Here is a 23398-nt window from a genome sequence, read left to right as displayed (position 1 = left end):
AAGTATATTCTGCTGCTTTGGGGTGAAAAGTTCTACAGGTATCAGTTAACTTTATTTGGCCTAGTGAGTGTATCATTTAAGGCCTGTGTTTTCTTGCTGTTTTTCTGTCTGGATAATCTGTCCATTGCTCTAAATGGGATGTTAAAGTCCCCCACTATTATTGTGTACTGTCAATTTCCCCTTCTATGGCTGTCAGAAGTTGCCTTATATATTGTGCTGCTCCTATGTTGGGTGCACATATATTAAAAATTCTTATTTCTTCTTCCTGTATTGATCCTTTGATTATACAATGTCCTTCTTTGTCTCTTGTGACATTTTTTATTTTAAAATCTATTTTGTCTGATATAAACATTGCTACTCCTGCTTTTCTATAATTACCATTTGCATGTAATATTCTCTTCCACCCCCTCACTTTAAGTTTAGATATGTCCTTAGACCGGAAGTGGGTCTCCTGTAGACAGCATATATATGGGTCTTGCTTTTGAATCAGACTATCCATCCATAGTCTTTTTCTTTTAGTTGGAACATTTAATCTGTTTACATTCACTGTAATTATGGATAGGTATGTATTTATTGTCATTTACTTAAAAATTTTTTTTGGATCGACATTTTGGGTCTTTTTTCTTCCCTTCCTCTTTCTGTTGTCTTTTCTTGTGATTTGCTGACAATGTTTAGTGTTATGTTTTGCTTCGTTTTTCCTTTTTTTTTTTTTTGTCTTTTTGCCATTTTCTTGGGCTGCTCCCGCGGCATATGGAGGTTCCCAGGCTAGGGGTTGAACTGGAGCTATAGCCGCCAGCCTACGCCAGAGCCACAGCAACGCAGGATCCAAGCTGCGTCTGCAACCTACACCACAGCTCACAGCAATGCCGGATCCTTAACCCACTGAGCAAGGTCAGGGATCGAACCTGCAACCTCATGGTTCCTAGTCGGATTCGTTAACCACTGAGCCACGACAGGAACTCCAGTTTTTCCTTTTTATGTGTGTGACCATTATAGTTATCTGATTAGTGGTTCCCCTTATATTTTAATATATCCATCTATATGTATGCAGGCTGGTTTCCTTAATTTCAAATGCATTTTCAATGTTCTGCATTTGTCCTCTCCTCTTCTCATGCTTGCTAGTTTAGATATCATATTTGTCAATGGGTGATTTACTACTTTTAAATTATCTTTGCCTTTACCAGTGAGCTTCTTCATTTTTAATATTATTGTTTCTAATTGTGGCTTTTCCTTTTCTGCTTAGAGAAGTTCCTTCAATAGTTGAGGTAGAGCTGGTTTGGAGGTGCTAAATTCTCTTAGCATTTGCTTGTCTGTGAAGCTTTCAATCTCTCCATCAAATCTGAATGAGAGCTTTGATGGACAGAGTATTCTTGGTTCTAGGTTCCTCCTCTTCATCATCTCAAATATATTCTGTCACTCCCTTCTGGCCTGTAGAGTTTCTGCTGAAAGATCAGCTGTTATTCATATGGGAATTCCCTTATATGTGATTTGTTGCTTCTCCCTGTGGCTATTAATATTTTTTCTTTGAACTTAATTTCTGTCAGGTTGATTAGTGTGTGTCTTGCTATATTTTTTCTGGGGTTTATTTTGTATGGACGTCTCTGTGCTTCTTCCACTTGAGTGAGTGTTTCCTTTCCCATATTTGGGAAATTTTCAGTTATAATCTCTTCAAATATTTTCTCTGGCCCTTTTTCTCTCTCTTCTCCTTCTGGAACCCCTATGATGCAAATGTTGGTATATTTAATGTTGTCCCATGAAGTAAAGTTTAACACAGTGTGTACCAATTATCATATATGCCTGTTATGTAACAGATAATTTGTAAATCTTTCTACTTGACCATTTACCAAATATCATTTACACTATGAGACAGGTACTTTGTAATTCTTTCTACTTGGCATTTTTTTAATATACCATTTTCAATCTTGTCCAGTTAGTTCAGGTTTTATGGTCTTGTCTACAGAAGTATCAGTAAGTACTATACAATACTTTTTATATTATAGTTGTTGTATAACTATTTTTCTTGCTACACTGTGTGTGTGCTTTTTTTTCCCTGCCTGCGGCTCATGGAGTTCCCAGGCAGGGGTCAGGTATGAGCCACGGTTGCAACCTATGCCACAGACATGGCAACACCAGACCCTTTAAACCACTGTGCCAGCCTGGAATGGAACCTGCACCCTGGCGCTGAAGAGATGCCACTAATCACATTGTATCACAGTGGGAACTCTTCAGCTGCTATGTTGTCAACACTTGGAGAGCCCCTAATCCAGTGATTCTACATATGTACATGAGCTGGATCAAGAAACTCATACTGGGATAGATCAATAGTTTGTGTATTATTTTAGAATTGGAAGTGAACCCAGATCTTCTGATTATTAAATATTCTTCTCCCTAAAATAGGAGTAACTTGGTATCCATGTGGAAAAAATAAAAATAAAAACTGAATCCCTACCTTGTGCTATAACACAAAAAGCAATTGTAGATCTAAATGTGGAATGTGAATTAGTAATGTTTTTTATGGAAAGGAATTTCATGAGCTTATAGGAAGCAAAGATTTCTTAACCAGGGTGCATGCTCTTGTGCATATGCGCCTGTGTGCACACATATGCACACAGGGGCATTAATTAAAAGGGAAAATTTTATTTCATTTTATTCATTTATTTAGTTTTTGTCTTTTTAGGGCTGCACCCATGGCATATGGAGGTTCCCAGGCTAGGGGTCAAATCAGAGCTGTAACCTCTGGCCTATACCACAGCCATAGCAACATCAGATCAGAGTTGCATCTGCAACCTACACCACAGCTTATGGTAACGCTGGATCCTTAACCCAATCGAGGCCAGGGATGGAACCTGAGTCCTCCTGGATACTAGTCAGATTTGTTTCTGCTGAGTCACGATGGGAACTCCAAAAGGGAAAATTTTTTAAATTAGAATTCTTTAAAATTAAGAACTTATAATTCTCAAAAATAGCAATAAGATCATAAAAAGGCAAGCTACTGAGTGGCCAGTGGGCAGAGACATTTGAAGCACATATAACTGACAAGGGAGTTCTATCAGGAATGTTTAAAGAACTAAAAGTCAGTGAGAAAAATATAGACAACTCAAATAGGGCAAGAATTTGAAGAGGCATGTCACAAAAGAAGCTATCCAAATGGCCTACAGACATGGTAAAAGTTGCCCAGTCACATTAAATATTTGGAAAATGTAAGTTAAAATAACAGTGAAACACTACTACATACTTTCTTGGATTGACTGGCTAAAATTAAAATTAAAAGACCTGTCAGTACAAAGCACTGATGAAGATATAGAACAGCTGGAACTTTCATATGTTACTACCAGGAGTATGAACAGTGAAAACTTTGGGAAACTTTAGGGCTCCACATTGAATATTGATATTACTTTACACTACATTTACATTTGCATTACCCAGCCCTTTCACTCTCAAGTGTACACTTAATAGAAATAATGAACATATGTAGATGTGTGTATGTTATATTCATAGCAGCATTATTTGTAGAAATAGTCCCAACATTTGGGATCCCAAATGTTCCCAAACTAGAAATAACCCAATGTTCATTAACAGTAAAATGGATAAGTTGTGGCATATATTCATATACTGGAATACCATATAAAAGGAACTACAGCAGTGACATGGATAAAATCCAAAAATATGTTTAATGAAAGGAATCAGAAAAAAAAAGCCAACACGAACTCCATTGACAAACTCAGCAGAACGATATTCATTAGACAATCAATCGACAAGTGTATAATGATCACCTATCCTATGCCAGGTGTTGTTCTAAGGTAACAGTTTTCAAACTTTTGGGCCTTAGGACCCTTCGTACCCTTAAAAATTACTGAGTAACCCCAAAGAGCTTTGTCTTAGAGTTAATATCTATCAACATTTATGTGCGAAGTTGCAAAAAATTTTAAAACACAATACACCAGCCACCATAGCCAATAATGTCATTACTTATCATGTAGCTTCTGGAAAACTCAACTGCACAGATATGAGAAAATGACAGTAATAAAGTCAAACGATGTCTTAGTATTATTACAAAAAGAGTCTGACTTCACAAATACCCTGAAAGAGTCTTGGGAACCCATAACATCCCTAGACCGACCATTGAGAACTATTGTTACAGAGCTAAAGACCAATAATGACTCAATCCCTCTCTTATGAAATTTGATGAAGACAATAAAGAAATAAATCAATAAATACATGATTTCAGGTGGTAATAAATGTCATGAAAAATAAAACAGGGCAAGGAGATAGAAAGTGAAAAGTGACAGTGGGCATTTACTTTACATAGGATAGTCACAAAAGGCCTAAGGAGAGATACTGAAAGAATGAGCCCTGCCAAAGTCTATGAGAATAATATTCAGGTAGAGAAGCAGAAATGCTAACACCATGGAAGTCATTTAGAAGACTTGGAGCATAGATGTGACCTGATCTGATTAAGGTTTTTGAAATACTACTCTGGCTTCCACATGGTACAGACTGGGAAGAAAGGTATAAAAAAGGAAGTAGAGAAGTTAGGAGGCTACTGCAGTAATCCTGCAAGAAATGTTGGTGATGTAATAGAAGTGGAATGTGAGATTTGAATGAATATGGGAATTATTTTGAAGGAAAAGCTGAGGGACTAGAGACAGTGTTGTGAGGGGAAAAAAAGTAATGAAGGAAAGATGCTCCTAGGTTTTTTTTTTACAGAACAATGAGGTGAATGTTGCCATATGTGATATAGAGAAACTGTATGTGGTGGGGAAACAAAGGCAAAATCAAGTTGAAGATTCTCATTATGTGGAATCTGAGTAAAAATCCTCGATATGCAGGTCTGTAACTCAATATAAAAGTCAGGGCAGGAGATGCACAAGGTATTCAAGTGTGTGACTAGATCAGATCACCTAAGCGTAAATGAGGATAAAAGAAAGAATTGAGACCTAGAATTTCACCCTACATCAAATGCTGTTACATTAACATAATTTATACATTATTTTTTATACTTCCTTTTTCAAATAACTAACTGCTAAGTCCCAATGATATCAGTTAAGAAGGCTTTTTTTTTTTTTTTTTAAGTAACTCCCTTCTCATATTAGAGGACACTGACTCAAGAATTTCCCTCATCAAGAAATATTCTGGGAGTTCTGGGTGGCCTAGTGGTTAATGATTCGGCATTGTCCCTGCTTGTGGGTCAGAGTTCAATTCCGGGCCTGGGAACTTACGCTTGCCACAGATGCAGCCAAATACACACACTCACATATACACACACATATATATTCTGAAACACACACACACCACCTCTACTCCTAATCCCTCCTTCTTCTCCTGGAGTTGTCTCTTTTTCTGTGCTCCTAAGATTACCTTTGCATACTTCTGCAGGAATCCTATTTAGCACTCTATATTTTAATTATTTGTCCTTGAGCAAGGTGAGTATTCCTTTATGGGCAAGAACTATGACTACCTTGGCCATGCAAAGTGCCTAGCAGATAACAAACTCTCAATGAACTTTTAATGAATGAATAAAATGAGGGAGTGACTTAGCCAAAGTCAGTCCAAGTACTACTTAGCAGGAAAGCAGGGATTAGTATCTAGGTTTGAGGACAGCCAGATGTTCCAAACTTACTTCAGAATGTCATTCAAAGAACTATACATTCAGGTCTCACTTTATCTATATATTTTCTTTTCTATTTATCATCCTATCTTGACTATAAGGCTGGTGATTTCATTGTCTTGACTGTAAGTCTAGTGATCTACCCAAAATTCACTTTTCCCCAGCCTGTCCAGAACCTGTACAACCAGCTTATATCTTAAAGACACCTCTCCCTTAAAAACCTTCTTCATCAACCCCTCAATCATCACCCTCCTCTCCTACACTAGCCACACACACACTTTCTGTAATACTGTATACAATCTGAATTCTGTCCTTATAACCACATTGAAGCTACTTTTTCAAAGTTTATCAAAGACCTTTGTTAACTAAAGTAAAATTTTCAAAATGGTAAAATCATGATTCTTATACAAATATGAAATGAATATATGGGAAAGATTTTATTTAACTCATTAATGAATGATGGAACCAGTAAGACGTTAAAACTGGTTTAAATGAGAATCTTTCAGAGATTTATACTACCCAGTCTATAAAATTCATTTGCATGGCATGAACAGCAATAACTGCATTGGTATGGACAGGAAACATCTGTTATCAGTTTTCTAGAACTTAATTGTTGCCCCTTTTTGAAGAACTATGAAACTATTTAGTCAATTGAGGACAAAAAATGACTATATCAATCAAAATAATACAGTTTCTGGAGGGTCCTCTAGCTCCTGGAGGATCAAGGCCCAGCATTCAAAATACACAGTAATTTCTTCTGCCTGTTTCCATGTCTTTGACAATTTTTTCTGCATAAATGACAAAATTCATCCCAACTTGCCTTCTTTAGCACAGTGAAGGAAAATTCTTGCCACCCTTGCTTTTCATGATACAGCATTCTCCTGACTACTTTTCTCTCTGATTGATTCTCCTCAGTCTCCTTCACCAGTTCCATTCACCTTAAGCACAGTATTCACCCAGGTATTGATGGGTCTTATTCTATCCAATAGCAACAGTCACGCTTCACCTATTAATACAGGAATTACGCCCACATCCACAGCTCTAATTGCTGTAATTCCCAAACTTGAACTTCTATTTTTCTCCATTCCCTATGCTGTCATCTTTTTTTTTTTTTTTGCTTTTTAGGGCTATACCTGCTGAATATGGAGGTTCCCAGGCTAGGGGTTGAATAGGAGCTACAGCTCCCAGCCTACACCACAGCAACACAGGATCCCAGCCACATCTGCAACCTACATCACAGCTCATGGCAATGCCAGATCCTTAACCCACTGAGCAAGGCCAGAGATCAAACCCACAACCTCAGGGTTCCTAGTCGGATTCATTTCTGCTGCGCCACAACAGGAACTCCCCCATGCTGATATCTTAGCAGCACCTCAAATTCATCATGACCTAAACTAAACTCACTCTTTTCCTCATCTAAGTATGATCTGCCCCTGTTTTCTAACTTAATGTCTAATTGTCAAAGAAGCATAAAGGGGAGTTCCCGTTGTGGCTCAGTGGTTAAGAAATCTGACTAGCATCACATGTTTGATCCCTGGCCTTGTTCATTGGGTTAGGGATCAGGCATTGCTGTGAGCTGTGGTGCAGGTCGAAGATGAGGCTCAGATCCTACATTGCTGTGGCTGTGGCAGAGGTCAGCAGCTACAGCTCCAATTTGACCTCTAGCCTGGGAACCTCCATATGCCGTGAGTGCCGCTGGGGGAAAAAAAAAAAAAAAAAGAGGCATTAAAGCATGAGAATCTTACATTCTTCTCTTTCCCTCACCCTCCTCCTGCCTTTTCCAGTCACCTAAACTATCCACTGTATCTCTACAATTACTCTCGTCCATCTTCTGCTTCCTCACAGCCTTTTCCCTAATTCAAGTCTACACTGTCTTTCACCTGAACTGTTGATACAGCTTTCCCACTGTTATACTGTCTCTTTCCTCTTATCATTCACTCAGATGTGAAAGTTTTCTTTCCCCAAACAGGGGTCACAGTTTTTCCGACTTAGTCCCACTTTCTGATCTGAGTTCCAATATAATACGCACCTGTTATTCTAGAGCATCTACCTACTTCCTACTTATTCTACTTCAGTTACTTCAGTACAGTCAAGCTGATCCCACCCATGAGGTACACAACTTCAGCTCAAACAGGCTCACAATGATTGGTACGGAATTGGCCCAAACAGAGCCACTGAAGTGCCACAGATGTTTGCTGATGCTTCTGGGGCAGAAGCAAATGGTTTTCACTCTTATTGCTATTGCTATACTTTACCACCAGAGGACAGCCTGTCTTAAAAGCCAATTCAGAATAAGTGAAGTTGGAATACACAAAGAGAGAATGTTGATCCTTCTGAGCCGTAGCATCAACCCAATGCCTAAAGCCAGTTTCCCTTGGATTGTTCAGTTAATTTGCCAATAAACTTTCTGCTTAAACCCATCTGAGTCAGGCAACCATCTAAATCACTGAATCAAAAGAGTACTAAAGAACACCTCCTATCTTTCTATGCACCATAAGATTCAGTTATATCAACCTCCTCCCCAGTATCAGAACACAGTGCCTTCCCTCATGTTTTTTCCTAAGTTTGGAATTTTCTTCCCTCTGCCTGGACTTCCCTTCCCACCTTCCCTTCTGTATTAAGATCCATCTCATACTTCAAGGCTTAGTTAAAATGCCTCAGTGTAGCAATTCTTGGAGGCTGAGTAGAGAAGCAAAGAACCAGACTACACAGAGGTTTTAAAATATGCTATGGCTTTTTGAATCTTAACATAAAAGTAAATAAATGTCATAAAAGCATTTTAAAATAGTAAAGGACATGATCAGATTAACAATTTCAAAAGATTACTCTGGTTGTTGCATGAAGGATGAATTAGAGAAAGGCAAGGGGGACAATGATTTGTAAACTACTCAAGAAATCTACACAAAAAGGACAGTGGTATTAGCTAACGTGGCAATGGAGACAAAAGAATGTACATCTGTGATTATTTTATCTCTGAACAAATCCCTCTCTACGCTGTAAACTTCCTGAAGACAGAGAACTTATCTGCTGACTACCATTTTACCCACAGAAATTAGCAAGGTGATAGGTGCACAACAGGGACACAAATATTTGCTGAATAGCTGAATATATAATTAACAAATGAGAGTATTATTTATGTAGATAGAAAACACAGGAAAAGTCAGTCTGGGTTTTGTTTGTTTGTTTCGCTTCTGAGAGAGAAGTAAGGGAAAAGAATTCTGTTTCAAACCAGCTGAGTTTAAGGCTATATAATACATTCAATTATGGAGGGACTCTACATATAGTGGACACTTATCTGGGGATGAGGTGAGAGATTTGAGCTGAAAATACTGATTTGTGAATTTTGGGCATATAGATTGTAACTGGCTTTATGAAGGGAGATTACCTAGTAATGATGTAAAATGAACAGAGAGTAGAGATCACAGACCTAAGGCACATGTAAAGGCTGAACAGAAAAAGAGAGGTCAAGGAAGAAGACCTCTAGGAGCTCTGACATAAAAACAAACATAGGAAGGTTCTCTAACCAAAGCAGAGGGAAAAAGAAGGTGTGGTCAAAGGTGTCAAAGGGTATAAAGTCTAAGAATGAAGTTTTAAAGTATCATTTGGATGAAAACAGTTTTCCTAGAGAAGGTGGGGGTGGAACCAAGTTTGGAATGGGTTCATGGGTAAACAGAAGATAAAGAAGTCATTCAGTATTAGACATCATATTCAGAAAGGGTGGCTTTGAAGGAATTGAAAAACATAGTTTCAGTAGAGGAATGTCAAGGGAAGCTTTTATTCCTGTTCGGCTTTTTGTTGTTGTTTGTTTGTTTGGAGAACTTGGCTTTAAGCATTCTTTTTTCCTTTTTTCTTTTTTGGTTGCCCTGTGGCATATGGAGTTCCCAGGCCAGGGATCAGATTGGAGCCACAATTGCAACCCATGCTACAGCTGTGGCAATGCTGGATTCTTTAACCCACTGTGCTAGGCCAGGGATTGAACCTGCTTTCTGGCACTGCAAAGACACCACTGATCCCACTGCACCACAATAAGAACTCCTTAAGCATGTTTAAATAATGATTAGAAGCAACTTAAAAAGAGTACGGGGTTAAAGAAAAAGCAAGAGAATAATAAAAAATGAGGTTCCTGATGTACATATATATCAAAACATGTTTTATATCTAAAATATATATACTTTTTGTCAATTATACCTCAATAAAGCTAAAAAATATGAGCAAAAGTTTATAAAACAGAGTACAGATGAATATACTGGTTTTTAAAGACATTTATTTTATACAATTTTTAAAGATTATACTTCATTTACAATTACTAAAAAATATTGGCTATATTCTCCATATTGTACCTTATAGCCTATCTTAGTCTAGAAAGTTTGGAATCTCCCACTCCCCTACCCCCTAGCCCTCCTCCCTCCACTGGTAACCACTAATCTGTTCTATCTGTGAGTCTGTTTCTTTTTGTTATATTAACTAGTTTGTTGTCTTTTTTACATTAGATAGATAAGTGATATCATACAGTATTTGTCTTTTTCTGTCTGACTTACTTCATTTAACATAATACCTTCCAAGTCCATCCATGTTGCTGTATATGGCATTTTTCTTTCTTTTATGACTGAGTAGTATTTCACTGTATGTATGTACTTGTGTGTATATATACATATCTTCTTTACCCATTCATCTGGTGATGGACTTAGGTTTTTTCCATATTTTGGCAATTGTAAATAATGCAGCTATGAATACTGGGGTGCATGTATCTTTTCCAATTAGCATTTTTGTTTTTTTCAGATATACACTCAGGAGTGGAGTTGCTGGGTCACATGGTAGTTCTACTTTTAGTTTTCTGAGACTCCTTTAAATTGTATTCCACAGTAGGAACACCAATTCATATACCCACCAATAGTATGAGGGTTCTTTTTTCTCCATATCTTTGTCAACATTTGTTATTTGTGTTCTTTTTGTTTATAGCTATTCTGACAGGTGTGAGTTGATGTCTCATTGCAGTTTTGAGGTTCATTTCTCTGATGTCTATCAATCTTTTGATTGAGCATCTTTTCATTTGCCTATTGGCTATCTGCAGTTCCTCTCTGGAAAAAGGTCTATTCAGGTCTTCTCACCATTTTTTTTTTCTTTTTAGTGCCACACCTGCAGCATATGGAAGTTCCCAGGCCAGTGGTCAAATCAGAGCTTCTGTTGCAGGCCTACACCACAGCCACAGCAATGCTGCATCTGAGCTGCATCTGCAACCTACACCACAGCTTGTGGATCCTTAACCCGCTGAATGAGGCCAGGGATCGAACCTGCATCCTCATGGATACTAGTTGGGTTCTTAACCTGCTGCACCACAACAGGAACTCCTCATCACCATTTTTTCAACAGGTTGTTTGGTTTTTCAATGTTGAGTTGCATGAACCAGCTGTATATGTTGGATATTAATCTCTTATTTGTCATATAATTTGCAAATATTTTCTCCTATTCTGCAGGTTGTCTTTTTGTTTTGTTGATGGTTTCCTCTACTATGCAAAAACTTTTGTGGTTAATTAGGTCCCATTTGTTTATTTTTGCTTTTATTTCCTTTGCTTTAGGAGACCAATTCAAAACATACTGTTACAATTTATGTCAAAGAGTGTTTGGACTATGTTTTTGTCTAAGACTTGTATGGTTTGTGGTCTTACCTCTAGGTCTTTAATACATTTAGAGCAGATCAATATTAATTCTTCCAAACCAAGAACACACTACATATTCATCATCTTCAATTTCTTTCATCAGATCCATATATATGCTGCCTACAAGAGACTCACTGTAAATCTAAAGACACACACAGGCTTAAAGTGAGGGGAAGGAAAAAAGTATTCTATGCAAATAGAAATCAAAAGAAAGCAGAGTAGCAATATCAGAACAAAATAAGACTTTAAAATAAAGACTCTTATAAGAAACAAAGAAGGACACTATATAATGATCAAGGGGTCAACCTAAGAAGATATAACAATTAAAATACATATGCATCCAACATAGGAGGAATAAATACATAAGGCAAATAGTAAAGGACATAAAGAGAGAAACTGATAGATACACAACAATACTGGGAGACTTTAACACCCCACTTATATCAATGGACAATTCACCCAGAGAGAAAATAAGTAAGGAAACACTGGCCTTAAACAGTGACACATTAGACCAGATGGACATAACTGATATAGAGCATTCCATCCAAAAGTAGCATAATGCATATTCTTTTCAAGTGCACATGCAACATTCTTCAGGATAGCACACATTATATGCCAAAAAATTTAAATTCAAGAAACCTGAAACTGCATTTCCTAAACTGGTTTATCACGGAAAACAATGTGTTTAAATTACTTCCCTGTGTGGGAGGGGATATTGTTCTGTCACTTAAGTCTGGAAAATGCCTCTCTTAGAGTTTTACTTTCTTTATTAATATTTTTAAGTTTTAGAGAAGGTTTAAAATGCTGGGCTATTTTACAGTAAACTTTCGTTTCACTTTTTGTCATGTAAAAAAAAAAAAAAACCCACTGACTTGCTATGGTTCTAATGTTATAAAAACACAACTTGGGAAATGCAGAACTCAATTAAAATTACTTTCTCTATGAAGAAAAAAAAAAAAAGAAAAATGAGGAATTCCTGTTGTGGCACAGCAAAAACAAATCCAACTAGTATCCATGAGTATGCAGTTTGATGCCTGGCCTTGCTCAGTGGCTTAAGGATCAGCACTGCCGTGAGCTGTGGTATAGGTCGCAGAAACAGCTTGGATCCCATGTTGCTGTGGCTGTGGTGTAGTTTGGCAGCTCAGATTCATCCCCTAGCCTGGGAACTTCCATTTGTGCAGGTGCAGCCCTTAAAAAAAAAAAAAAAGAATAAAAAAATTTAAAAATATAATAAAATGGGAAAAAGAAAAAAATAATAAAATGTTATGGGCAATATATAAGAAAAAAATAGATTTGCTATCAAGATTCTTTTGTCTACACTGACTACTTCAGCTTTCTGGCTTCAAATGAGAAAAATATATTCAATTACTTCTAAAGTCAATTCATCAACTATACTTACTTCATGTCATTGGGAACTCATTATCTCTATAAGTTTATGAAAGATAAGAGAACTCATATTTATGCCAATAATACACAAACTTCAAAATAAAAGACAAGATGTTGAAAAAAAAAGAAAAATGAAATCATATCGAGTGTCTTTTCCAAAGACAACACCACGAGACTAGAAATCAACCATAACAAAAAAAATTCAAAAAACACAAAACACATGGAGGCTTAACAATGTGTTACTAAATAATCAATGGATCACTGAGTAAATAAAAAATACCTAAAGACAACTAAATTATGAAAACATGATGATCCAAAACCTTTGGGATGCAGCAAAAGTAGTTCTAAGAAGGAAACTTATAGTGATACAAGCTTACCTCAGGAAACAAGAAAAAAATCTCAAACAACCAAGCCATATACCTAAAGGAACTAGAAAAAGAACAAACAAAACTCAGCTAGTAGAAGAAAAGAAGTCATAAAGACAAGATTAGAGATAAATGAAAGAGACTTTAAAAAATAAAAAAGATTAAGAAACTCAGAACTGGTTCTTTAAAAAGGTAAACAAAATTGATAAACCTTTTGCCAGATTCATCAAGAAAATTGGAAACGAAAACGGTGAAGTTACAACCAACACTACAGATATGCAAAGGATCATAAGAGACTACACACATACAAACAACTATATGCAAATAAAATAGACACTACAGAAGTGATGGATAAATTCTTATAAATGTACAATCTCCAAAGACTGGACCATGAAGACATAGAAAATATGAACAGACCAATTGCCAGTAATGAAACTGAATCAGTACTTCTAAATTCCTAAAAAACAAAAGTCCAAGACCAAATGCCTTTACTGGTGAATTCTATCGAACATTTAGAGAAGAGTTAACACCTATCCTTCAGAAAATATCCCAAAAAAACTGCACAGGAAGGATCACTTCCAAACTCATCCTATGAGGCCAACATCACCCTATGAGCCAAAACCAGACTAGACACCACAGAAAAGAAAATTACAGGCCAATATCACTGAAGAACATAGATGTAAAAATCTTCAGCAAAATACTGAGCAAACCAACTCAGCAACACATTAAAAGGATCATACAGGAGTACCCGTCATGGCTCAATGGTTAACGAATCCGACTAAGAACCATGAGGTTGCGGGTACGGGTACGATCCTTGGCCTTGCTCAGTGGGTTAAGGATCCAGCATTGCCGTGAGCTGTGGTGTAGGTTGCAGACGCAGCTTGGATCCCACATTGCTGTGGCTCTGGCGTAGGCCGGCGGCTACAGCTCGGATTCGACCCCTAGCCTGGGAACCTCCATAGGCCGCGAGAGCAGCCCAAGAAATGGCAAAAAGACAAAAAAAAAAAAAAAAAAATACATACATCATGATCAAGTGGGCTTTATCCTGGAGATGCAAAGATTTTTCAATATCTGCAAATCAATCAATGTGCTACACCATATTAACAAACTGAAGAATAAAAACCAAATAATCACCTCAATAAATGTAGGAAAAGATTGTGATAAAATCCAACAACCATTTATGATAAAAAGCTCATCAGAAAGCACACATAGAGGGGACACACCTCAAAAATCACAGCCAGCATCATTCTCAACAGTGAAAAGCTGAAAGCATTTCCTCTAAGATCAGGAATGAGACAAGGATGTCCAATCTCGCCACTTTTATTCAACACAGTTTTGGAAGTCCTAGCCATGGCAATCAGAGAAGAAAAAGAAAAGGAACCCAAATTGGAAAGGAGGAAGTAAAACTGTCACTGTCTGCAGATGACATGATACCATATATAGAAAATCCTAAAGACACTACCAGAAAACTAGTAGAGTTAATCAGTGAATTTGGTAAAGTTGCAGGACACATAATTAATATATAGAAATCTATTAGATTTCTATACATTAACAATGAACTATCAGAAAAAGAAATGAGAGAAACAATCCCATTTACTACTGCATCAAAAAGAATAAAATATGCAGGAATAAACCTACCTAAGGAGGCCAAAGACCTGTACTCCAAAAACTATAAGAGACTGATGAAAGAAATTGCAGACTACACAAATAAATGTAAAGATATACAATATACCATGTTTTTGGACTGGCAGAGTCAATATTGGTAAAATGACCACACTACCCAAGGCAATCTATAGATTCAAGGCAATCTCTATCAAAACACCAATGACATTTTTTCAAAGAATTAGAACAAATAATCTTAAAATTTGTGTGAATTTTTAAAAACCTAAATAGCTAAAATAATCCTGATAGTGGTGTTGCTGTGGCTGTGGTATAGGCCAGCAGCTGCATCTCTGATTTGATCCCTAGCCTGGGAATTTACATATGTTGCCAGTACAGCCCTAAAAAGCATAAAAAAAAATCTTTCACTGAAAATTATTTTTCTGAATTAACAAATCTATTACATATTAGCATCTAAGTTAGAGGAAGTAACTGCCCCCTCCCAATCCTAGACTAAGAAAATTAAAAAGAAGATTACCAAATATCTACTTTGTACAAAACACAATGCTAGACATTGTGGCAAATACACAGAGGGCTCTTTCCCCACATATCTGCATAGCTTGTTTCTCCTTCATTTAGGTCTCAGTTCTCACATTCTGCTTTATTTATCTGCATTACACTTGCCACCTCCTATTATATTTGTTATATTGTCTGTTTCTATTCCCAGGCTAGGAGCTCCTCAAGGCAGGGACCTCTTCTATTTATTCACTGTTGCATCCCCAGTATCAAGAATAGTGCCTGCCATGAATATGAATGCAAAATAAATTCTGATGAAATGAAATGGTATTATTTCTTTAGGAAGAAGAGGTTCAATTCATTCAATGGGGGAGAAATGAACCTATGAGGACTACGTCAACATTTACAAATGAAAGAAGTAAATACTAAGGATGACAAAAGAAACAATATCAATAAATGGTGTAAGAGTTCACAATACTGCTAATTATTCAGACAAGGTCATAAGGAAAGGTATTTTGGGAGTTTCTGCTGCAGCATAGCAAGTTAAGGATCCAGTGCTGTCTCTGGGGCAGCCCAGGTTCAATCCCTGGGCTGGCACAGTAGGTTAAGGATCCAGTGTTGCTGCATTTGTGGCACAGATTACAGTTGCAGCTCAGACTCGATCCCTGGCCCAAGAACTTCCACATGTCGTGGTTGTGGCCAAAAACACCACCTCTCAACTTACACAACCACTCACCCATCCCTAAGAAGCCACTAATCTACTTTCCATCTCCACTTTTACTCATTTCATATAAACAGAATCAAATAGGAGTTCCAGTTGAGGCTCAGGTACATGACTAGTACCCGTGAGTATGCAATTTGATCCCTGGCCTTGTTCAGTGGGTTAAAGGATCCAGCATTGCCGTGAGCTGCGGTGTAGGGCCCAGAGACAGCTCAGATTTGGTGCTGCAGTGCCTATGGTACTGCAATTCGACCCCTAGCCTTGGAACTTCCACATGCCATGGGTGCAGTCCTAAAAAGACAAATAATAATAATACATGGGATTTTGTGACATGCTTCTCAGCACAATGTTTTTAAGGTTCATCCATGTTATAGCATGTATTAGTACTCCATCCTTTTTTGTGGCTGAATAATATTCCATTGCATGGATATACCATATTTGTTTAGCTATTCATCAATAAATGGACATTTGGGTTGCTCCCACCTCTTGGTTATCATGAAGAACAATAATTCTACAGACATTCATGTATAAATTTTTCTTTTGCTTTTTAGGGCCACACGTGTGGCATATGGAACATCCCAAGCTAGGGGTCAAATTGGAGCTACAGCTTCCAGTCTATGCCACAGCCACATCAAGGCTAGGACCGAGCCACATCTTCAACCTACACCACGGCTCATGGCAACACAGGATCCCTGACCCACTAAGCGAGGTCAGAGATGGAACCCACATCCTCATGGATACTAATTGGATTCATTTTCACTGTGCCATGATGGTAACTCCCCATGTATAAATTTTTGTGGGGTATGACTTTACTAGGAATTGAATGAAAGAAGGAATTGTAATATTTTAAATCATTTAAACCCAAAGATGACAAATTCAAGATAAAGTTTTCACTGGTATTAGATCAAATGAGGCAAAATAAATTTTCATAAAGCTTAATTTATTCAAGTCAAAGGACTATTCTTTATTTTGTTACAATATCCTTCAAACTTTTTCTAATGTTAAAGCACCCTTTTTAAATGAAATGATGGCAACACAAAAAGGTAGTTTTGTTAATTTACCTAGGAAAAATAGATTTTTAAAAATTTGCTTTTCTGTTAAATCCAAAAATCTAAGGAATATTGCTGAGCTCCCTGGTGGCCTAGCAGTTAAAGACTTGGCATTGCCACTGCTGTGGCTCAGGTTCATTCCCTGGTCTGGAAACTTCTGTTATGCCTTGGGCACAGTTAAAAAAAAAACCCAAAAACAACAACAAAAAAACCCCCAAAATCTAAGAAATATTGTTTATTGAAGGAAATGGCACAAAGGAAAGAAGACAGAAAGCCACTAGATAGCCTGAACATCAAGCTAAGGTGTTTATACATTATTCTATGGTCAATAGGGAAATTAATAAATTTGTTTAAACATAAAATTGACTCCTTGATGTCATTTCATTCAACAAACAGTGATTTGTTACTATATGAAAAGCAGCAAGTTTGGTGCTATAAGAACAGAGTACATAAAACTCTGTCCCTGCCTTTTTTTTTTTTTTTTTTTTTTTTTTTTGTCTTTTGTTGTTGTTGTTGTTGTTGTTGCTATTTCTTGGGCCGCTCCCGCGGCATATGGAGGTTCCCAGGCTAGGGGTCGAATCGGAGCTGTAGCCACCAGCCTACGCCAGAGCCACAGCAACTCGGGATCTGAGCCAAGTCTGCAACCTACACGACAGCTCACGGCAATGCCGGATCGTTAACCCACTGAGCAAGGGCAGGGACCGAACCCGCAACCTCATGGTTCCTAGTCGGATTCGTTAACCACTGCGCCACGATGGGAACTCCTCCCTGCCTTTTTATAATAGTCTTCAGTGGAAGAAAATCTGTCTTAATCTCTCATTATTTACATCATACCTATCTATTACTCACCAAGGGCAATATTTAGTAGCAAAAAAAATTCTTTTTTAGAAGAAAATATGGTATAACTGAGTCACTTTGCTATACAGCAGAAACTGGCACACTGTAAACCAACTAGACTTTAATTTTAAAGAAATATGGGACTATTTCTATTGTGCTTTCCAGTTTTAGTTACTCATTATTAAAATAATGAGTTGTTGGGTATACAAAATTAAGCAATATAAAACCCCTAATCTGAAGTTTATAGTCTAGATTTTATAAATTTATAAACTGCTCTGGAAGAACTGAGCATTTAATTAGATATTATTTACCTAGGGCTTCAAATTTAAGGGCAAATAGCAAGTAAGCACTTAGTACTACCACTCACATTTTAAGCATTTTACATTTGTTACTAATTCTAACAATCTCACGAAGAGGGAATTATTACTATACTACTGTTAAGATATTAATAGATTAAAATGTTACATTTATCATCTTATTCCAGAATGAACACTGACACTAATTCTGCTAATGTACTATAATTATCTCCTATCTTAAAAAAAAAAATCCTCTCTTGACTTCACATTCTTCTCCAGGAAGTACACTGTTTCTCTGAATCCCCTAGAGCAAAACTTCTTAACTTCTTAAAAGAGCTGTATATATAAGTTGTCTCTCCTCTCAGCCTCTCTCTTGAATCATTCCTCTGACACTACTGAAACCACTCAGTAGTGTCAAGATTATCAATGATTATGAATTATTAGTAGTCAAGATTATAAATGATCTCAAAACGCTAAATACAGTTTTTAATTTTCAGTCCTCATCTCACTTGACCAGCAACTTGACGGACAAAGGTAAAACAGTTTCTTTCAAACACTCTCTGTCCTTCTCTACTTGCCTTCTAAGACAGCATATTCTTCTGGGCTTTCTCATCTTATTAGATGTTGCTTCTCAATCTCCTATGCTGTTTCTTCCACAGCTCCACAATTTCAACACATTAGAGGCCCAAGGCTCATTTCCTGATTTTGGGTTTTGGGGGTTTGTTTTTCTTCTGGGTCTTTTCCTTTTTATTTTTGTGGCCTCACCTGCAGTTGGAAGTTCTTGTGCTAGGGGTCAAATGAGAGCTGCAACTTAGACCTATGCCACAGTCACAGCAACAGTGAATCCAAGCCGCATCTAAGACCTACATGGCAGCTTGTGGAAACACTGCATCCTTAACCCACTGAACAAGGCCAAGGATGGAACCTGCATTGTCACAGAGACAACATTGGTTCCTTAATCCACTGAACCACAACGGGAACTCCCCAAGGCTCAGTTCTTGGACCTCCTCTCTTTTCTACCTATACTCACTCTCTTAATGTTCTGATATAGTCTCATGGCTCTACTAGAATGTAGCTTCAACAAGGTAGAGATTTTTTAGCTATTTTATTTATACTGAATGCCCTGCACCTAAAAGTATCTGGCATGTAGATGAATGACCTGAATTTGTTCAATGAATGAATGGATTAATAAATGGCTTTAAATATTATCTATAAACTGATAATTCTCTAATTTATACCTCCTGCCTGGGTCTCTGTCCTTAGCTGCAGATATATCCAACTGCCTATCCGCTGTCTCCACTTGGATGTGCAATAAACACCTCAAAATTAACCAAGTTCAAAAGAGAACTCAAATCACCCTTTCAATGGCCTTTCCCACTAATCACTTAGCAAAAAGCAGCTCCATCCTTCTCGTTTCTCAAGTCAAAAAAATTTACATCATTCCTAATTCCTTCTCTTTCTCTTATGTCACACATACAATCTGTTGACAAATACTGTGTGTTCTGCCTTCAACATACACGCAACATTTGACTATTTCTCACTATGTCCACCATGATCACTACAGTCTAAGCCATTATCATATCTCACCTGGATGAAAGCAATGAACTGCTAACTGGTCTTCCTGCTTCTTGCCCACCTCCACTCTACAATTCAGTCTGTTCTCAGAACCACAGCCAGAGACTTTTTTAAAAGCTTGATTCAAATCACATCACTTCTCTGCTCATACTCCTACAGTTATTCCCACTTTGCTATGAGTAAAAGCCCAAATCTTGACAACTGCCTATAAAGCTCTACTCAATCTGGCCCATTACATCTTTGACCTCATTTACTACTTTTCCTCTCATTTACTCTGCTCCAGTAGATCGGTTTCTTCTGCTATTCTTTCCAAAGGTTAAGAATATCTCCATCTCAGGACCTTTTATCTTACTGTTCCTTCTCCCTGGAATGCTTTTCCTTAGGTATCTGTAATCTATTACTTGCTTCATCATCTTGCTCAATATGGGTTTTTCCCTATCACCATATTTTAAATTGCAACTCCAATCCCACCCCGTCGTATTTTTCATCCCCTTTCTCTGTATTTCTGCACATCATTTATCACCACTAAATACTATATACTTTCTGGGACATGTCTTCAAAAAGGACAAGAATTTCTGTCTGTCTCATTCAATAACTGTATCCCTGGTGTTTTAAACAGTGCCTGGTATACAGTAGGTGATCAATAATCTGTCAGCTGAATGAATATTCTCATTCCACCAGGCGGTCTAACAATCATCTAGCCTGGCATTTCGAGAAAAGATGGTAAAACTTCTCTAAGATTTCTTCCAGTGCTCTGAATCCTAGGATTATACTTTGCTTAGAAAGAAAAACTGTGCTGTGTCTAGTCAACCACAAGGAGGAGTTGAAAGAGTTGAGCAAAGGGAAATGTAGTCTTCCTTGCTTTTCCCAAAACAACCTCAAGGTGGAAGAAAACTGGGTTTGGAGGCGACAATACTGAATGAATGATTTTCTCCATTCTATGAGTTACCTAGACACACACAAACGTAAACATTAAAAACCGCAATCCCTTCAGTGTCACACGGCGGCCAAGGAAATCAATCCATGGCCACTTAATTGGAAGGGGTGGTTCTTTAACTCCCCCACTAAGAATTTTCCATAAACGCAGAAGAGTCCTCATCAGCACAGAGATACATAACTCATAGCTGAAGGCCAAGGTGTTCCAGGCTGCCGGCACTCTTCGGCCAGAGAACCATTAAGCCCATTCTATTTAATGCTTAAAGCACCTGCAATAATTAAAACTGCATAAGCACAGCGGTCCCAGGTCTACATTCTTAGATGTGGTCGATCGCACGTAAAGTCCCAATTCATGAAACAACGAAATCAATTTCTCACAGGATTTTGACTCACCTCCACCTGTTGATGCCCACATTGGAAGAGCCGGCGAACCAGGGGTCGAGGATGTAGACGCAGCGGATGGTGTCGGCGCCCTGAATGCACTCCTTCAGGGCGGGGTTGTCGTGAAGCCGGAGCCCCTTTCGGAACCAGTGCACCGCGTTCACCCCCATCCCGGGGGCGCGGTGGGCGGCAGGCGGCGCGGCGGCGCCGCCGAGTTCCTGCCCCGAGAAATTCAGGGCAAGAGGGTCCAGCTCATAACCGACACCCCCGCTTCCAGGAGAATCGCCGCACCCAAGGAGTGAGGAAAGGGCAGCAGAGCGGGGAAAGGAAAAAATGAGTCCGAGTAGGGGACCCGCGAGGGAGAGGGCGCTGCCCGTGCGGCTGGAAGATGAATGGAGATTGCCCAGTCAGCGGAGTCCTGCCGTGACGCCCTTTAAGAGCCGGCACCCGCCACGACCGCCTGGATGAGACGCCTAACTTCGAGGGCTCCGGACCCCCGGAGGATGAGCAAGTTCCACGAGCCCGAGCCGCCACGACGGCCCGAGCCGGCGCGGGCAGCCCCAGGAGATTCGTCACGGAAACCTCGCCCCACGGAGGCGGCCCCTGAAGCGCAAACGGCCCGCCTGAGGCAAACCACCGACAGGGAGGAGAGAGAATTCAGCGACTGTCGGCCACGCTACCTCTCGGCCCAGGAAAGAGGCGTGAGGACGGAACGCTGAGGCGGTGGTCAAAGCCGCTGGACGGTTGCCGGCCCGAGACCGGTCCCGAGGCTGCCCGGGTGACTCCTCCGCCACCGCCGCGTCAGCGGCCTTGGCCCCGCCCTCGGCTCCTCATTGGACAGAGCGCTCCCCACGTGACCCCCGGCACCTCACGTTTCTGAAGTGTGTTTACTACAGCGGCTCTGACTGGGGACTCTGCTCGCGATTCAGTCTCTAATTTTTAGACGGCAGCCGCTCCATCTCAAAACCGTCGACCCTTGCCCAGACGCTAGACTCTCTGCCTCTGTCCCTTTCCTCCGCGGACGAGTCGCCGTTGCCTGGAAGCGCCCACGGTGACCAGAGGCCCCGTGTGAGGCAAGATTTAGCCCCGCCCTCGGGGGCCGTGAGCGGCCACCATTGGCCGAGGCTCTCCGAGACCCGGATGAGCACGGGTATGCGGGGAGTTCGCGAGCGCGCGCTCAGTTCCGGTAGGCGCGCGTGCGCACTCGCTGCCTTACGGAGGGAGGCGAGGAAGGCGGGGCCGGGCTGCTGGAGCGCGCTTGGGGCTTTTTCCTGGGGGGGTTTCGGGGGAAGGCCAGGAAGCTTCCTGGTGTCTTAACAGGAGGCGGTGGGGGCGCCAGGTGGGGAGTGCGGGCGGTATGCGGTGAAAAGAGCGGAGTAAGAGGCTCCCCTTAGACGTGGAGCCCAAACCATGTGCTTCCTTCCAGCTTGACTGCAGAACCCAACCCTGCCTTGGAGCTTGTAGAGCTGGCGTCCTTCTCATTCTTGTGGCCCTCGAGGCAGAGCACCCTTGCACGTGCTCTGGGGAAGAGGGGTAATTCATAGGATTGGTGCCAGGTGTTACTGCAATTCCTTGATACCATCTGTATATTGTCAACTTGTCAGCCCTAGTTTCTTAAAGTTGGTGCGGTTTATAGGGCTCTTTGTGATGGGGCCTTTGCCTACCTTTCTAGAGGCAATGCTTCATGCTCCAGAGCCTATTATACTTTTAAAAAGTGTTTCATGTTTCATTTTAGGTAGTTTGAAAGTAAGCAGATTGTGTCTAAAGACACAAGAATTATTTTCAAGCATCCAAATGCAACAGTTGTAAGTAGTATTGATTTGTGTAGAATTGCCTTATTTTTGCCTATTGTCCATTCAATAAAGAAGGGTTTTTTTTTTTCTTAAATAGCTGTATGTGGATGTATGTAACTTTCATTTACACCTAAAAGTACTAACTTTTTATAAAAGCATCAGTACTGTCAATTGTGCATTCCTCAGAGACTGAAGGGTTTTTAATGGCATATAGATTGTTAATATATCTTTGAGAGGAGTAACCATTTAATAAAAACTTTGACTTAACACCTACTATAGGTCAGGCACTTTATATTGGTTATTATGAGCCCTCATAATAATCTTATGAGGCAGCTTAGTATTACTTAATTTATGCCCACTTTGCAGTTGAAGACATTGAAGCTTCGAAATAAAAATAAATAGATGAAACACCAAGACTGTTTCTGAATCCAAAGCTCTTTCCTTATCACATCCCTCACTGACACCACCACTCCTGTTTTTGTTTTTGTTTCCAGAGTGAGTGTTTATGCATGAAGAAAGATGGTGTGGGGAGTATTGTTAGGAATCTCATGTAATTCTGGTTGACTCCAACATCCTGGTGGTGAAAAGAGTATGGGACTAAGAGAAAGAGAGTGGATAATATCTCAGCTCCTCATTAATTAGTTGATGATCTTGAGCTAGTCATCTAGGCTTTCTTGGA

At 39.3% G+C, this 23398-nt stretch overlaps 1 protein-coding gene and 1 long non-coding RNA gene across 4 annotated transcripts in view; one reads left to right on the top strand and one right to left on the bottom strand.

Annotated features, from left to right (window-relative positions):
• Positions 1–21732, bottom strand: part of CRY1 (cryptochrome circadian regulator 1) — an 89098-nt gene extending 67366 nt beyond the window's left edge. For all 3 annotated transcript variants that reach the window (XR_014803098.1, XM_013988220.3, XM_003126079.6), the window contains exon 1: positions 20939–21732. Coding sequence is in view for 2 of the 3 variants with exons in the window: in XM_013988220.3 (XP_013843674.1) it covers positions 20939–21096 (158 nt within the window). In the remaining variant the exon portion in view is untranslated. The remainder of the gene's footprint in view (positions 1–20938) is intronic.
• Positions 21733–21781: 49 nt separating this feature from the next.
• The window catches only part of LOC102157760 (uncharacterized), a 185178-nt gene continuing 183561 nt past the window's right edge, over positions 21782–23398 (top strand). Inside the window, exon 1 of the long non-coding RNA XR_014803142.1 lies at positions 21782–22076. This is a non-coding gene — a long non-coding RNA (uncharacterized LOC102157760). The remainder of the gene's footprint in view (positions 22077–23398) is intronic.

Source organism: Sus scrofa, chromosome 5 (assembly GCF_054392235.1).
Source record: "Sus scrofa isolate SSC_HxYL_T2T_F1_AM1 chromosome 5, Sscrofa_HxYL_maternal_Yorkshire_Landrace_v2.0, whole genome shotgun sequence".
Lineage (NCBI taxonomy): Eukaryota > Metazoa > Chordata > Mammalia > Artiodactyla > Suidae > Sus > Sus scrofa.
This window is presented reverse-complemented; position numbering and strand designations above follow the sequence as displayed.